General features: G+C 35.4%; 1 protein-coding gene and 1 non-coding gene across 6 annotated transcripts in view; both read right to left on the reverse strand.

The window, feature by feature from the left end:
- ERCC6L2 (ERCC excision repair 6 like 2) overlaps positions 1-18,597 on the reverse strand; it is a 161,059-nt gene that overhangs the window by 19,032 nt on the left and 123,430 nt on the right. For all 5 annotated transcript variants that reach the window (XM_049115792.1, XM_049115790.1, XM_049115795.1 and 2 more), the window contains 3 exons: positions 18,213-18,293; positions 15,503-16,667; positions 11,489-11,643 (listed from right to left, as the gene is read on the reverse strand). In XM_049115792.1, coding sequence (XP_048971749.1) covers positions 11,489-11,643; positions 15,503-16,667; positions 18,213-18,293 — 1,401 coding nt within the window. The remainder of the gene's footprint in view (positions 1-11,488; positions 11,644-15,502; positions 16,668-18,212; positions 18,294-18,597) is intronic.
- LOC112645781 (U6 spliceosomal RNA) lies at positions 18,418-18,524 on the reverse strand. The gene has a single exon (XR_003127249.1). It is a non-coding gene; the product is annotated as a U6 spliceosomal RNA (small nuclear RNA).

Below are 18,597 nucleotides of genomic sequence, written 5' to 3' on the forward strand. Positions count from 1 at the left end.
ACCGAGAACCCGATGTGGGATTCGATTCCGGGTCTCCAGGATCGCGCCCTGGGCCAAAGGCAGGCGCTAAACCACTGCGCCACCCAGGGATCCCAAAGGGAGTGTTTATGAATACCCTCAGTCTTCCATGGCAGCGTGGTCAGGGCATAAATTCCCTTTAATACCTCATGCAGACAAGGGCTAAAGCAGAATCTCGGGCCTTCTAGGGTGGCAGTTGGAGCACTTCACTCGGCATCTCAGTTTCCAGGGAAACTTGGAAATTTCTGTACCCTGGGAGATAATGAGCGATTTGGGAATCAGGATCTAGGGGGTTGGAATCTGGATCAGGGACTTCCATCAGTCTATTCCATATTTAAAATTTACAATTCTACTAGTCCTTATAGGATCTCCAGAAAGTAGTAATGAATATAGGTCCTTAGCATCTTATAGCCCTGACACAATTTTGAATTTTTGTATGTATTAATTACATTAGTTAAAACTTTCTTTAAAAACTATGTGAAGGTCCTGTACTTAATAATACCTGGTATATGAAAAAAATCACAGGTGGTACTATGGAAAAAAAATTAATTAAAGATAACCTTCCTTGGCAAGTATCTGTCCCTGCCTGCCCTTCTAGTGGCTGGCTCTTCCCACAGGTAGCTTAGGCTCCTCACTTGCCTCCTTCAGGCCTCTAGCTGGAGTTAAGGCTTCTAAATATAGTCTCACAAAGCCACCAATGGTTCTCAATCATCTTGAGAAGATCATTTCAAGTACCATGTTCCAAATGACACAGAGACATTGCAACTAGTTGTGAGGTTTGCTGCAGATTATTATGAAGAACAAAACAGAAAGCAAGAAAGCCTGTGCTCGCAAACAAGGGGAGGGGCAGAGGGAGCATCTTAAGCATACTCCATACCCAGTGCAAGCCCAGTGCTCTCAATGCTGAGCTCAATCTCAGGACCCTGAGATCGCAACCTAACCCAAAATCAAGAGTCAGACGTTTACCTGATGGCGCAACTCAGGCGCTCCATTTTCACACTTTAAAAATTATTAAGGACCCTAAAGAGATTCTGTGTGGGTTTTACCTATTAAAACATTTAAAATATTAATCTATTAGAAATAACAATAAGTCAATTACATGTTAACCTAAATAACTCTAACAACAACAAAACGCTTTATATTTTCCAAAGCCAAAAAAAAAAAAAATTAGCAAGATTCATAAAACATAGCTAGATCCTATCTGGCTTCTGCATGGAATCTGTTGCAACAAGTTTGTTTTGGTCAGAGTATATAAAGAAAATCAGTATCATATAGATATATACTTAGAGGAAGGAAGAGTATTTTAATAGCCTTTTCAGATAATTGTAGATATTCTTTGATGATACTGTATCAAAACTCAATTAACATTAGTTACATGTGAAATCTGAAACCATATCAGTACATTTTTCATATTGTTAAAATTAAAATTCACTGGTATATCTTGTACTTTGGCTGGATTTTTCCCCATGCATGATTCTGTGGTATCATTCACTGGTCATTTGGAAATATCGATTAACTGAATTATGCAGATCTTCAAAATGATGATACATTCAACTATACAACAATGGAAAATAATATTTGCTGTTATCACCACCTATTGCATCAGAAAAAAACTTTAAGTATGGGGAAAGTGTCATGGGCATGGTTTTTCAACATTTTAGTTTTTACTTGAAAGCTTGAATTTTATCCCTCGCAACGTGTACTGCCCCTTGTTTTCCTTGACGTACAAAACTGACTAGGTTCATTTTTAAGAAATTACCTACCAAATAGGCAAATTTAAATGACCAGTTTGTCAAATACAAGTGATGTTTTATAAAAAAAAAAAATGGTGAGTCCAGTTTGCAGCTCAATTATACAAGTGCTTATGTACACGTCCTATTTTATCAAACAGAATAGAAAAAAAATGAGTATAAAGGGTTGAGATTTGATAAAATTAGCCATTCTTATCAAGGATAAAAATTCATCAAGGATATTTATCAGAAAAGCTAGTCTTCTTTTCCTGCAAGTATGTTAGCGTTACAGAATCCAATGACCACTAGGTATAAATTGGGGCCACTGATGATTCATGTTAAGCTGCCAGCAGTTTTCTCACCATTGCTTTTGCACCGTTTGTACAAATGTTAACTAGTGAAAGGGGTACTCTGAAGTATTCTGAAAATAGTTCTGACCTTGCAGACCCCTGAAAGAGTCTCAAATATCTTAGGGGTCCATTCCATGGACCACACTTTGAGAACTGCTCATCAACAATAAACTGACATGCTTTCATTGAGCACATACTTGATACCTCCATACTGGAAACTGACCAGAATGATCAAGAGTAGATTTTGGTTTCACCCAGCTTTGTGTCTACAAACAGAAAAAGGCTCCCTTCCTTATTGAGGGAAAACAGGAGAGTTTTTCTGTCCAGAATGATGATTACCAGCTCCAGGCCCGGTTCTTGGCCTTCTTCACCAGGGAATGGTTAGATATTCTGCACATGTTGAAAGTTACTTATCAGACTATAAACTCTTAACATTTCGGTCTGTTCAGGTCAGTTTAACATCTTCTGATTATTGCTCTACATGCAAGGCCTTCCATGATCTGTCCCCCTATGCAGCTTTACTCTTCCTGATATCCAACATAGGCTGGCCTGGTTTGGCTGGTCTTCTCACTACTGCCAAACACATCATGATTTCATTTCTAGACCAAATTTCCTCAGCCTTGCTTTCTGCCCAACACAGTTCTATCCATGCTTGAAAGTCCAGATTCATGAGACTTTCCTTGCATACTTTTTTTTCTTGCATTGCTATTTCAATTTCTCATTTGTTAGCGTTATTATATAAATGGAATCTACCTTGATTTAAGATTTTATGTAATCACATACAGCATACCAAGCCAAGTAGCAACAATGTTGGATGTAGGTAAAAAATCCTGATTTCTCTCACCAAAGGAATACAACAATATCAAGGGATCTCTTTGAACAGATAGGGGCCCTGTACTATTGGAAACTGTTTTGATTGCTTAGATCTTACCTATGTAACGGGATCAATATATGCCTATAATAGAGAACCACCATATATATATATATATGTATGTAAATATATATGTGTGTATATATATGTGTGCAAGGCACTGTTTTAGATCTGTGGGGTTATCAAATGTGAATTAGAGATATATCCTGCTACTTACAAGTCCAGAGTTTATTTTGAAAAGAAGAAAAAGATGTGTACTTACATAACTATAATAAAAGTGTGGAAGTCATACTTCAGAATAACAGGCCATAGAAAGTACTATTGGGTGAAGCAGAAAGAAGATAAGAGGAAGGACATCTTACTTCCAACTTAGGGAGGAACCAGAGCAGGCTTTGTGGAACACGTGACAACACCTGAGGTAGGTTCTGAAAGGTAAATAGGTTTGGAGGTTTAGGGGATAAGAAAATTAAGGCTCAAGGTTATTTCTTGGTAGAGAAAAAGCATAAGAGAAAGAAGTAAAAAATCATGTCTTTGTCAAAGCATCTTTGGCAGAGTAGATATTGCCAACCATGTCACTGTATTTCTTGAATCCCGATAGTTTTAACTATCTAACAAAATATTTTTTAAAGTGAAGGATACACTCAGTCCACCTGAATTTTGTTTAACTGCTAAAGTGAGGGTGTTCTTCACAGGCAAGTTATTTTGGGAAATTAGACTGATTTGTCATACTGGAAAAGTAAAATGGAGTTTAAAAAAAAAAAAAAACCCTCCAAAACAAAATAGAAACCAAAGGAACTGAGGGAAAAAAACATAAGCGAAGATACAAGGATTAAAAAACTATAGAGATTTAAGCTTACGGACACCATTGAGCCTGAGGGAAGCCACTTACCATTTCATTTTTAAAAATCAGTAAAAATAATACATTTGCATTAAGCAGTCTCCAAGAATCCTCCAAATTCTAAAATACTATGCTTATCTAGTCTTAAAATTTTGTTTATTCATCCTATAAAAATTCAGAATTCATATGTGTAGAGACGGGATTTTCAGATGACAAGGCAATACATGTTTCCATTAAGTGGCTATGTCCAATTGATACTATGGTTTTCACAGAGGGATAAAATATAATTTGAAAAGGGCTGTTAAGTGTTTAAGTCATCAGGTAGAGTAGATTAGAGTTCAATGAGGTCTTATATCTTTAAGCTTTGACACTGTTAATGAAAAGGCATTATTTGAAGAATATTTTTTAACTATTTAGAATCTTCCAACTATTCTAAACAGAGAAATTGTTCCAAGAAGTGACATCTATCTTCTATGCAATTGGAACAATGACCAGCTAGGAGGAGAGTTAGAATCCAACTACTTCTTGATAAGCAAAGGTTATTTTCGTCAGTCAAGTTCATTGTTAAATTAGTTTATAATTCCTTTCAAATGTATTTTTTCCATAGAAATCTTCATGATAAATGAGCCTTAGTTCAAGGTGGGTCCTTCATCTATAAAATTAGAGAACTAGACATCTTTTATGGTTTTCTAACATATACTATTATTGGTACTATTAACAAAAATCATATTTGGACATTGTAGAGCATAAGAAAAGGAGTTTCACTCATTGCCCTTACTGATCGGCAATAATTATAATTGTAATAAATATTTATACTATATTTTGAGCAATTTCAATGTCTTTCTTGCAAGGAGCTAAATATGTTTTGTACACAATAGCTCAGCAGTCATGTTACTCCATTAATATTGGTAATATCACTGTGAGGAAGGATGCCACATCTCATAGCCACCAACCAGGAGGGGACTAGGTGTGTATATTTAAAGTTAATAGCAGATTCTCCTTCCTCTGACTAGGTAACAGGTATTCTTCACAAATGATATACTATCTTTCTGAATCAATCCTAGTTTCAAGGACAGAAACTTTTCATACAAATACTAGTTGCATAATTACATACATATACACACAAAATTTAAAAATCTTGATCTCCACTAAAATTACTTGAAAGAATAACTTTCTGATATAAATACCATAAAATTAGCATCTAGGTATAGAAAGAAAATGATAAAGCCATGAGAAATCCCACTCAGTAAGAGTTAATTTCATTACATGATGACACATAAACCTTCCTTACTCAATTACTTCATAAACCAGTCATTTGTGAACGATTACTTTAAACCATCATGCCATTCACTATCCTGAAAAATAGGATAATGGAATGCTGTATCTCCCCAAAGTCTGCTCCATTGTAAACAGTCCATCCCTCCTTGCTGACTCCAAAAGCTATATAAACACACCACAATCAAATCCACCATAGCTCATAGAAATCCTTTCCTTAAGTAATCTACAAAATGTCAATCTAATACAAATACAAGAAAGAGAAGTTCTTACACAACGTTTTGTATTTACAGTATTCTGAACAGTGTTTAAACCTGCACGGGTTATAAAAGGCACCCTTCCCCACCCTCCCCCTGTTCTGGGCTGACAGTGTGCTTAGGCCTCTCATTTACACCACACTGCAATAACATAAAGAAGGGTTTACTATTAATCCAGGTTTTACTACAAAGCGACCCGTTATTTCTCTGTCAAACACTGGCAAGAGTGCCAAGTGTCTGTCATCCAATTCAGGGGATTAAGTCTTCTTTTATAGTCTGATACTTGTACCAATTTATAAAAATACAGATATAGTTTCTTAGAGTTGGTCACAGTCTATATTTTGGCTTGGATTCAGGCACAGAGGTTGACTATGACAGCTGGCAGGAAACAGAGGGGAGAATACATCCCCTCCTCTTGGTGACCATGTCTCAGTTGCCATAGTGATTAATCCTTAATTGAATGCTGTCTTTGTACACTTCTTTTCAGAAAACTTAAAGTATACTTAAGTTGAAAACATGCAGTTGATTGAAAAAATGAGGCAATCACAAACAGGTATAGCTAAATTCTGTGACATACTTCCATATATTGAACAAACAAATTAACTCTAATAAAGGTATTATCAGTTCTTTCAGATGCTTAAAAACATTTCTTTCTGGTCTGAGTTTAAACCCAAATCATGCAGATTTTCCCTCTTGTTATCAGACATCTCATCTTTTAAGATGAGCTATTTTCAGAAATAGCTCTAAAATATCTAAGTACAATTTAAGACAAAACAAGTTCTTATTTTACATAGTTTGTATTACTACAAAACTAAGGGATGATTAGAAATTTGTTTTAGGAGAGATAGGTTTTCATTCAAGACACTTAGAAAATGTTACATAAATAGAAATGAATTTATAAAAGTATAAACTATAAGAAACCAAAGGAAACTTGGAAAAGACAGGATATTTTGGCCTCTTAATAAATTGTTGAATTTGAAAAGCAGGTTCAGAGCTCTTGTCACTTTGGTTATCAATAATTACATCAAAAGGACTGAGAAACTCCTCAAGACCACCGGAGTTTATCTAGGATTGTGGTGTACATTACTTCTGTTTTGTAACTTTTCCATTTAGTAGATTCCTTTGCCATTTAGTTAAAAGCTCTTACTTAGACTCAACTATAGTATTCCCTGGAAAGTGAAATACTTACTTAGTGTGACCACTGTTAATTGTGTGTTGCCTTCATACAAATAAATAGGATTTGTTTCATTTTCTTAGGAAGTGAAACAACACATCTGCATCTGACTGCAGACACACAGACAACACAGACCACACGCATGCATGCACGCACACACACAATCTTTTCAAACACAAATAAAGGTCTCTAATAAAATTTTGGTGACAGACAAGAAGCACTCAGAAGAATTCTCAGCAATAAAGATTCTGGATGTGAGCCCTAAGATGAAAGATACTGTACTGTAGGTGGGAGGTCTGGGGATTTCTGGAGACTTTAGAAGCAAGAGGTTTGCAGATATTTTCTGACACTATGGCTGAGTCTCTTTTGTTTTCACCTTGCTTTGTTTCCCTTTACCTTAGTTTCTTTTCTTTTCATAACAATTTTAAATTTTTTCAAAACTCAAATTCACTATTGCCATCACAGACTATTGCCACCAACACATTGCAACCCTCTCAGTGAGTGACATACATATCTCTAACCAAAAATGATGGTGTGTTTCAGTAATTTACTCATTAAAGGTACTGAAGTAATTTTGACCACATATGATGAAATTGGTGATTGTGAATATTTTTCTTAGAACTTCTGTGAGATGGCTTTGAAATGCCATCAATATCCCATCTATGTAAAATAATATTATTTTAAAAAGTCTCTCCAGAAATCCTTAATTTAACCATCTTTGCAAATAGTTTTAGTAAAGAGAAAAATGATTCCACCATTGTCCCATCTCCCTGACATCACTGAAGTGGTATGTAGTTTCCAGAAGACTTACAATATGTACAGAGATAATACAAAATGACTAGTCTGATGGCAGAGTGATGTCTCACTCATTTGAATGTCTGTCAGCAGCTATGGAGATATTTTGAATTAAAAGCAGTCACTTTAATTGATGAATGAAAACCAAGTAAATCTATCAGCTTTACATAGAAAAGTTACTAATATCTCCAATTTTAACACAGAATATCTAAAATAAACTAATATAAATTACAAAGTACTGAGTGGCTTTCTATTTTCATAAGCAAAAACGCAGTAGTCACATATAAAATTCTGAAAGATATTCTACCACGAATAGTCTTGTTTTTCTTTTTATGGGAGTCAAAGCTCCAGATCTGCTAATATCATCCATCCTTTAACTTGCAATTAAATATGGTTGCTTACAACTATTTATGGCTTATTTTGCCTCATTGATCTCCATCTTCTAGGGGAATCAGAGACCCAACATTACCCGGTGGTAACAATACTGAGTGCTAACCCCCCGATGTTTATAGCAGCGATGTCCACAATAGCCAAACTGTGGAAGCAGCCTCGGTGTCCATCGAAAGATGAATGGATAAAGAAGATGTGGTTTATGTATACAATGGAATATTACTCAGCCATTAGAAGCGACAAATACCCACCATTTGCTTCGATGTGGATGGAACTGGAGGGTATTATGCTGAGTGAAATAAGTCAATCGGAGAAGGACAAACATTATATGGTCTCATTCATTTGGGGAATATAAAAAATAATGAAAGGGAATAAAGGGGAAAGGAGAAAAAATGAGTGGGAAATATCAGAAAGGGAGACAGAACATGAGAGACTTGTAACTCTGGGAAACGAACTAGGGGGGAGTGGAAGGGGAGGTGGGCAGGGGTGGGGGTGACTGCGTGACGGGCACTGAGGGGGGCACTTGATGGGATGAGCACTGGGTGTTATTCTATTATGTTGGCAAATTGAACACCAATAAAAAATAAATTTATTAAAAAAAAAGATACTGAGTGCTAACCTTTGTGTCAGGCACTGTCTGGGGCGTTTTACCTCATTCAGTCTTCACAACAACTTTTTGAGGTAAGAAGTATAATTATTTGTATTTTAAACACAAAAAAATTGAAGCACAGAGAAGGTAAGTACCTTTCTCCTGGTCACAAAGGAAGGACAAGGTAGAGTTAGAATCCAAACTGTGACATTCTGAGTAGAGTTCATGCCATAGGCTGGTTGTAACTATCAAAATTCTTTCTGTCCCTGGAAGATTACAGAGTTCAACAAATGGAAAATGAAATTCAATGTTTAAGTTCTTTATTACTAATCAAACTAAAAGGAGGAAAGCATAAGACATGTCTCAGGAATTGTAGTTTAGTAAAAAATACAGTAATTTTAGTTTTTGATGTTAGTGAGAAACTAAAACATTACAAGATCACTATTCAATATAAAAATTCTGATGTTCTTATAACAAGCAAGACTTTTCTTTTTTAATGCTAAGTCATGTACTGTCTCCAAGTGATTTTTTGTATACAGGTAATACATTACAACTCTCAAGCAAGTACAGCCATATTATTAACCTGATGCATTAAATGGCAGCGTAAAGTCTGAATCTTATTCTATTGGAATTTTACTGTATTGATTTAAAGAAGTTGGCTGCTGAGATGAGCATGTTTGTACAGACTGTTCTTGGCCTGCTAGCATCAGTGGCATGGGATTGGACCTCCTGCTTAGTGGCTTTAAAACTTCCCTGAATATTTTACACCCACTGTGATTGAGTCATTCAACAACAAATTTCTTCATACGTCCTGAAAAAGGTTTATTAAGTTTGTGTGTGATGGGGAGACAAACAGCCTCAAAGGGCATGTCAGAAATCCTAGGGGATATTTCAATCTGTTTCTTGGTAAGAAATGTCCCTCACTCCAAAAATCACTGTGAAGAGACAAAGTTTCTGATGAGATTGTGCTGTCTACCTCAAGAATGCTGGGACTGAAAAAGATTGAGAACTACTGCGATTGCTAATGTAAGGATAAAGGAATTCCTTTGCCTCAGTCGTCTGTCTAATAGAGGGCAAAGTATGTATCTAGTGTTTTCATTTTTACAACTTGCCTAAAGAAGGTTCCAAAGGGATGTTTTATTGCTTTCATATTTAAGTGGTTGCTTCTCATGTCCATTTTGGGAGGAATATATGAGGCTGCAAATCTCTTTTCTGAGAAATATTTAAATAAACCAATAATATTTAAATAAACCAATAATCAATACCCAGTTAAATTATTTCATTAGCATCTACTACAAGGGTTTGCTAAACATTCTGACATTTTTACATTAAAGTCTGTTTGTTTGGATAAGGGTATGGTTAAAAAAAAGGAGGAATATGGTTAAAAAATAAAATGAGAAAAAATTAGCTATTTAAGAGATTCTGATTGGGGTCTTCACTCCAATATAGCAAATTTCTGGCAAACCCAGCATGTTTCTACTTACATTTTGCAGATAGCTCCTACAAGGCAGGCAAATTGTGGAAATGCTCTCTACAGTGCTGGTTGAGATAAGGTGTATTCCTAGATCTAATGAGAATATGAAAGGGTAGCATACTTGGGTCATGAAAGAATGCTTTCATGTGTTGTATTGTGGCATCATGTCTTTGGAATACAGTGAAAAGTGCTAAAAAGCACAGCTTTTCAGGGTCCGTTATTACATTTAGTCTAAGGATAAGACAGCTGACTGCTCACTAGATCATTCAGTAGTCACCATTTAAAATCCCCAGTGACAAATTCCCTCTAAGTGCTAGGAAGAGCTTTCTTTCTCCTTAGAAGAGCTAGTATTTTTTTTTTTTCTTTTCTTTTCCTAAGGGCAACCATATAGCTCAGTGTTTCTCAGCAGGGTGTTATGGCATTTCGGCATTTAGGAAATGTCCCCATGACAGCTGTTTAGGTATCCCAGTCTTCAGAGATTAATGCCACTTGGTCACTGTGACCACCCAAAGTGTCCACACACATTTCCAAATGCAGTAGCTGAGAAAACACTAAATAAATAGTTTACTTCCTTTGTTTTATCTACCAGGAAACTCAATCAAATTTGTCATTTAAAAAAATATCTAGGTAAGAACACTAAGTCCTATATATCTGCATTCTAACTTTCTCTCAGGCCTGAACTTCTAATTTAATTTATATTTTCCTTGGTTCTGAATTTCATTTTGTATTCTGATTTTATTGTGAGGACAATCCAAATCCTTTGTAGAACCAGAGGAAGTACACAAATAAATAAAGACAGCTTGACAGTTCAGAGGCATTACCCCCTTCATTCTTAACAGTAGTATTGACTTAATATCATTGTTATATGCAGTACCTGTTCTTAACTCCTACACGTAAAGTGACAGAAAAACTACTCTTCAGACACTCAGTTCTTAGGAATAAAGAATAAGCCAAAGAGAAGAAAATATTTTTAAAAAATATTTAATGAAAGTGACTATGTGTAAATAAAATACCATATTTATATAAAGTCTTTTTTTATATAACAGTAATTTTAAACAAAAGTATTTATTACTTTTAACATTTTATGTATCCTTTTGCTAAAAATATAAATTCTAAGGGCACTGGGTGACTCAGTAGGTTAAGTGTCTAACTCTTGATTTTGGCTCAGGGCCATGAGATAGAGCCCTACACCGGGTGTAGAGCCTACAACTAAAGATTCTCTCTCTCCATCTGCCCCTCTCTCCCCACCCCTTGGCTCATCCTCATGCATGCTTGCTTTCTCTCAAAAAAAAAAAAATGTATATATATATATATATATATATATATATATATATATATATTCTATATAAAGTTAATTTTCACATGTACCTTCATGTTAGATGAAAAATTCTGAAAGAAATCTAATCATACACTTCCCATTTTCTATATAAGTAGAAGTGGTTTTGGTTCTGATTTAACTGCATGATTCCCTCAGATTTCTCATTTTTTTGGCAAACTTTTATTAAGGGAAACTGTTAAGCAGCTCAACATTATTCAATCTAGATATAGATTTGCCTTTTAATATAAGACATTCTTAGCGACAGCAGTGCTCCAAATGGCATTCTGTTTTTTACACTTGTTTGTACAGCACTTATAGTCTTAGTAGCCGCTTTTGATGGAGTATTTAGAGAAGATCCTATTGAGTGACTTCTAAATACTAAAGATGTCAGTATCCTATGTTCTCTTACCTTAGAAGTACAAACAGCTACATTGGCGGGAAGCTGGGAAAACTGCTTCAATTCAAACACATCCCGTGCTGCCCATCGGCTCATGTGATTTTCAGCTTTGCTGGATCCAATCACAGTCTGGTTGGAGTGAATATAAGCCACCTCCTGAACACCATCTGAGAGGCAATTGGTGTTTATTAAGTGATGTCTCATTGTGAAACAATATGGTTCCATGGCACTTTAAAAATTATCAGCTACACATTAAAAAAGAGGTTATATTTTATTTTTAATCCTCAAGAAAAACACTGAGTTCATATGTTAACATCACAATATTCTATTTTTTAAAAAATTGAAAAGAGTTTAAATATATTTGTCTAGGTTAACTTGGAAATGACTTATCATCAATATGAGAACTTCTGAGATTAGATAACAATATTTAAACTTGAAATGAGGGGTTTAGCTAAGAGAAAAGTCACAGTGAAGGGTCATCTCTATGGATTTGTTGTTTCTGTTGGTTAAAAAAAAACCTGTTTACTAATTTAAACAGCAGTGCTTGGCCTCATCTATCTGTTCCTTTAAACATGTACTTGATTACAGCAGTGGAGGGGGAATATGGGGTTTATGACCAGGGAGTTTCATTTGGTTGGCTTTGCTAGTTTTACTGTTTGTATTTTGTCTTTTTTTTTTTTTTTTTTTGTATTTTGTCTTTTTGTACATATGCCAGAGAATGTCAAGATTGGGAGCTTTTTAGGAAATGAAAAAAATTAACTTACAGCCTTTATCTGAAGGAGTTTAAAAAATGGCTCCTTTTTTTTTTTTTTTTTTTATTGCTTTGCTCCTAGGTACCTATAATTTACTTTTAAATTGTGGTCATAAAAGAGAAGGCTAGAACTGAGGTCTGTGAAGGCTCCCTCAAACATCTCTGGCAATGAACCTTAATTATGACCTTCAACACGTGCTATTTCAGTCCTGAACCTCTTTCAATGAAAACTGACAATCGTAAGAAAAACAAGATGTTGTTAAATAAGATAACAAAAAGAAAAACTATGATAACATCCTCCTTAAATCTCTTAATATCAGGTAGTGTGTATATTCAAAGATTCTTCTGTTAGAAAACTTACTTGGATTTTTCTTAATTTTGATACATGTTTTATGCATTATTCAAAATAGCATTAGTCCCACACTACTAACATCTTTTACACAGTAAAAAACAAAAACAAAACTCAGTTGATCTTTTAAAGTACAGTTTATGCAACAATTCCTCATACCTAAATCTAATTAGAGCAGACAAACCAAAGGATAGTCCAGTGCTTAGTTACAAGGGTTATCAAAATATATATCATAATGAACTTTTGAATAACCACAAAAGAAAGTTTGATATGTAAGTCAAACACAATGATTGAATTTCTGTAACAAACTATCCTTGCTTATATATCAGCTTCTTTCACATAGTTTTTTTTGGGAATGAGTCAGATACTTTCAAAGCAATGATAACTTTTAAAATCACTAAACAGATTCTCAGCAGATGGTGGTGGCAGGGGAAGCAATTTTTCAATCTCCGAATCCTTACATAAAACAGCCAGCAATTAGTGAGCAAAACAAAAAGCCACGGAAAACCATACAACAAATGAAGATAACAAGACACCCCCCCATGAACCCTAAAATAAAAATAGATGGGGACAATCCACCAATAGCTACACTGTGCACAACATCACAGTGTGGTGTAGGAAGCAACAGGGTGGCATCTAGTGGATCTGAGAACAGGAGAGCGTAGGATAGCCAACAGGTGTGCCCTGGACAGCACAGTGGGCCACTTGGAGATAAGTAGATGAACCTGGGAAGGTTTTCCATTCTCCAGTGCTGAGTGGGTGCAGGGTGCTTATGATAAGAAAGCCTGAGAAACTGAAGCAAACTAGCTCTTAGAACTTCCCCAACTGACCCACCAAGGCTCCCATGTTAGGGCCACACAATAAAGGAAAACTGTGGGGAAGGAGTCAAAATGAACAGGATAGGAAGATTAGGAATGAGGGAAAGAGAAGGTCTAGAGCTAAGCAGTGGGTATGACAGAGGCAGTAAATGCCACCACAGTTCTGAGCACCCTACAAAAAAAAGATATGGATCTTTGTGAAATTAGAAAAAAATTCCTAAACTCTTTCTTGCTTAAAAAATTCAGAGAAAATTATTTCCATAAAAATGAGCCAAGAGGGTCAAATCTCATAAAAATTACCATAAGAGAAAAAATAATAAACAGCAGAATGAAAATATGCCATAAACACATGCTCACAAAGCAGTTTAAAATTGTAACTGATTTCAAAACAAAGTATAACATAATAAGAAAACCTCAGAATGGGTGACAGGACTCAGGAAAGATTTAGAAATTAAAAAATATATCAGGGATCCCTGGGTGGCGCAGCGGTTTGGCGCTTGCCTTTGGCCCAGGGCGCGATCCTGGAGACCCGGGATCGAATCCCGCGTCGGGCTCTCGGTGCATGGAGCCTGCTTCTCCCTCTGCCTGTGTCTCTGCCTCTCTCTCTCACTGCATGCCTATCATAAATAAATAAAAAAAAATTAAAAAAAAAAAAATATATCAGAAATGAAGACTAAACTAGAAGGAACATAAAGAGGGAGTTAACACAATAACTAATGCTTAAAGAAAAATGGAAGGATATTTTTAAAAAGCGAAAAGAAATGAAAAAGACAAAAATGGATTTGAGACATGACAAATACTGAAGACAGGCAAAGGAAATTGAATACTTGAATAACAGGAGTCTCTAACGAAGAAAGCCAAGGCAAAGGAACAGAAAAAGTAACTTAAAAATACTAGTACAAGGTATGTCTCGGTGGCTCAGTGGTTGAGCACCTAACTTTTGGCCCAAGGCGTGATCCCAGGGTCCTGGGATTGAGTCCTGCATTGGGCTCCCTGCATGGGGCCTGCTTCTCCTCTGCCTGTGTTTCTGCCTCTCTCTCTGGGTCTCTCATGAATAAATAAAATCTTAAAAAAAAAAAAATACTAGTACAAGAAAGCTTTCCTGAAATAAAAACTGAGTTGAAAATATATTACGGCAATATTGACCCAGAATAACCAATACTGCAATGGACTAAATGTTTGTGCCCCTCCAAAATTCGTATGTTGAAGCTCCAATCCCTAGAGTGATGGTACTTGGGGGTTGGGCCTTTGGGAGGTAAGTAAGTCATGAGGGTGGAGCACTAATGAATGGGACTAGTGCCCTTAAAAAAGAGACACAAGAGAGATGATTTTTGTCTCTACCATGTGAGGACACAGCAAGATGGCAGCCTTCTGTAGGCCAGGATGAGGGCCTTAACCAAGAACCTAACCATGTTGGCATCCTGATCTTGGATTTCTACTCTCCAGAAGTAGGAGAAACAAATGTTTAAGCCACCCAGTCTGTAGTAGTTTGTTAGAGCAACTCGAACTATGACAAACATTCAAACACAATCTAATAAATTTACTGGACAATAATGAAAAGAAAGGAAATTCTTTTGGGCATCAAGGGGGAACAAAAAGAACATGTGATACAACACTTCATGCCAAAAGTATTTACAATACTTAAGAAAGTGTGAGTCAACGATTTTTTATCTGGCAAAAATGACTTTTAAGTATAAAGGGCACAAACTGTTACCAGTAGGAATCTCAGGGAATATTATTCTCATGAGTGCTGCCTGAGGGATCTACTAGAAAATAAGCTTTGACAACCAAACTGACTGGAAAGACATTGAAAAAGGACTGAGGAGGAGCACTAATTTTTAGTTACCTACAGGTCAAGACTAAATGAAGTCTGGTGGGGGCTGTGATTCAGATGGGGCACATGGAGAGGTCCTGGGGTGGATGACAAAGTTCTCTATGTTGATCTAGGTGGTCTTCCTTTACCCTGACATCCACCCACTTCCTCATTTGTGCCTCAATGTAGCAGCTTGATTACAGAACTATTTTACAAGCTAATTCAAGAATCTCTTACAGAACTATTTGCGAAAAACAAATATGTAACAAAGTTTTCAAAATGTATCTATAGTTACCTAAAAATTTATCCATTGATTCATTCATTCCCTCTTGATTGACAGCTCTCTCATTTGAAAATTTCATTGATTTTCTTGGCACAAACATGCTATTTTTCTTGTGGTTAGACAATTTTGAAGAGAAACTGATTCTATCTTTTATAGTTTTTGGTGTATGGCTCTGTTTAGAGAAACTGATGTGGTGAACAGTTAAATCGTCATCTGAGGATGAAAAATCATCAACAGCCTGAGAGTTACAATCTCCATCTGCTGCATAAAGTTGATATGTTTTCGTCATTGTTTTAGGAAAAGTGCGAAGTTCTTTTTTATTTTCCTTTTTTCTCTTAAACCTCAAAGAACTTGTAGCTTTTCGCTTCCTTACTCCTGACTCAGAGGAAATTTCAATGTCATCAGACTCATCACTAATATCACTACTTCCTTTTCTTTTCATAATAGATTTCAGGGTCACATTCTCAGGATTTAATTGTTTTGAAATTGATCTCTTTCCTTTGACATCAGTCTTTCTATCATCACCATTATTTCTTATTTTTATAGGATTTTCTGTTTCAGAATCTTGAGATCCATCCACGAGTGGCTTAAACTTTATACCATTCTTAGGGCATCTCTGAGTTGTATATTGTGTGGGAAAGATGACATCATTATCTTCTACTTCTGTGGCACTGTGTAAAATGCAATGGTGGTCAGCTGTATTTTTAAATTTTTTCTCATCATCAGACTCAGAAGAAATATTTTGTTCAAAAATTTTCTCACTTTTATCAAAAGTACATTTTTCATTTGGATTTAGGATGTTAGTTAATTTCTGATGTTGTGAAGTACCAAGAGAGTCATGACTTTTCTGATAACCAACATCTTTGGCTTCTACTGAAAGACACATGGGCTGTTCATCAGAACTTTCATCATCAGAGGCAATATTTCCATCACTGTTCTCAAATGCTTTACATTTTGTTTCAAACAATTTAGAGAAACCACAATGGAGTAAGGTAAGCTGTCCAGGAGAACCTGAAGCTTTACTTGAGTCAGATGCTTTGTTTTTAGCAGTCTTTATTCTTGAGTTTCCCAATGATTCATCATCACTAAAATCACTGCAGAGATCACATGTTTCTTTTGTTGGCAACTCTGCAGGTTGTTCTAGACCTCTGTGTTCTTGACAGTCAGGCTCTCTAGACTATATAAGAAACAGTCACAGAAACATTAGAAAATGTCAAGATAGTATCAAATCTATCACATTGGAAGGGAATTAAATTTGGGCACATAACTAATATATCACTTGATATTTTCTAAAAGTACAATTTTTTATAAACAAATGTACAGAATATTACAGTCTAGTACAGTCTTTTTTCAAGTTGAATAACTTTCCAAAATAAATAAAAGTTTATACAGAATACGAGGTAATCGAATTATCTATATGGAAAACACAGAGCAGAGCAGTCACCTTCTAAGATGTAGGGACTGATTCTGGTCTCAAAAGTGAAAAGTACACAACTTGCTTACTATATAGTCCAGCACACATTTCCAATCACACTTTAAGAAAAAAACAAATGTGTAGGCATTAACAAAGTAAGGAATTCACAAGTGGGAAATTGTTCTAACAGATTAAAAATATTAAGATCTGACAGGATCTTGACCATCAGAAATAAAATATTTTGGATATTCTGAAGTAAAATTTGCTACAAATTGAAATCCAGAATTTATTATTTTTACATCAATCAGAGCTAAATATATCCTTCAGTTTCTTGAAACGGAGACTTTATTATTTATTAGTAAAAGATTTTGGGAAAGTATTATCAAGTAATACTTTTTTAATCCAGTAATACTTCTGCCAACATTGCTACTCATGTATTTCTATAAAGTTAGATAAATACTTATCCCATATTCCAAATCATTAAGCTGGTATAAATGTATAGTTAAATCCCTAAAGGCAGGAAAAAATCAGCAAGAATAATAACAAAAAACTTTCTCTATGTACATTCTTTACTTTTAAAGAGGCCTTATGATGACAATATAGATTTTGTTTTTTTTTTTTTTTTTTTTTTTTTTAAAGATTTTTAATTTATTTATTCATGAGAGAGAGAGAGAGAGAGAGAGAGGCAGAGACACAGGCAGAGGGAGAAGCAGGCTCCATGCACCGGGAGCCTGACGTGGGATTCGATCCCGGGTCTCCAGGATCGCGCCCTGGGCCAAAGGCAGGCGCTAAACCGCTGCGCCACCCAGGGATCCCGACAATATAGATTTTGTAGAATGTGAGATGACAAACTACCAAAAAGATCACAAGATCAAGGACTCAAATAAAATAAAATATTTGAGTCAGAGAATAATTTTGATGTTTGGATTTCATAATCTTAAACATATTTTATTATTTTTCCATTTAGTATTTTGTTTAGTGAAAACCTATTTAGTTAGGTTGGATTGTTAACCTATTCAGTGTATTTATTTTTGAATTTATAGTTTGGTATAGTTAAAATTCCAGTTTGGATGTAAATGACTGGTGAATTGTTCTTGACTTTGTTCTTATTATATGAAATGTTAAGTTAGCCTAAATGGTTAATTTAACTGACAGGCCTCTGATTTTGTGTCCTTGACTTTTTTTAAGACCTTTTTCTTTATACATTGAAAAAATGAAAAAAAAAAAAAAAAAAAGGAAAAATAACTTAAAATTGTCCCAATAAATGTTTTCTAGGAGTCCTAGTTTACAGATTCAAAAATTGCATACCATCTCTTGTTTGTGTACTGGAGGTTCCTCTTTCAACCATGTTGTAGCTGTCATGATTCCTGCCTCCACTTTGCCTTCTCTCTATTAAGAATGCAAATAACTGTAAAATATGGGGTAAAAACAACCAGACAAACAATAGCAATAGCATATGAAAACTTGGAGTTAAGAAAGGCAGACTGAGATCAGGATGCTTTACCTCTTTTTTTAAAATATGGAATGCTTCATGATTTTGTGTGGCATCCTTACACAGGGGCCATGCTAATCTTCTCTGTGTCATTCCAATTTTAGTATATGTGCTGCCAAAGCAAGCACTGCTTTAGCTTCCTTAATGTTATTTTTCAATTTTGTTAATACAAACTCATATACAGTTTACACCTTTTTTTTT

The sequence above is a fragment of the Canis lupus genome, chromosome 1 (assembly GCF_003254725.2).
Source record: "Canis lupus dingo isolate Sandy chromosome 1, ASM325472v2, whole genome shotgun sequence".
NCBI classification, from domain to species: domain Eukaryota; kingdom Metazoa; phylum Chordata; class Mammalia; order Carnivora; family Canidae; genus Canis; species Canis lupus.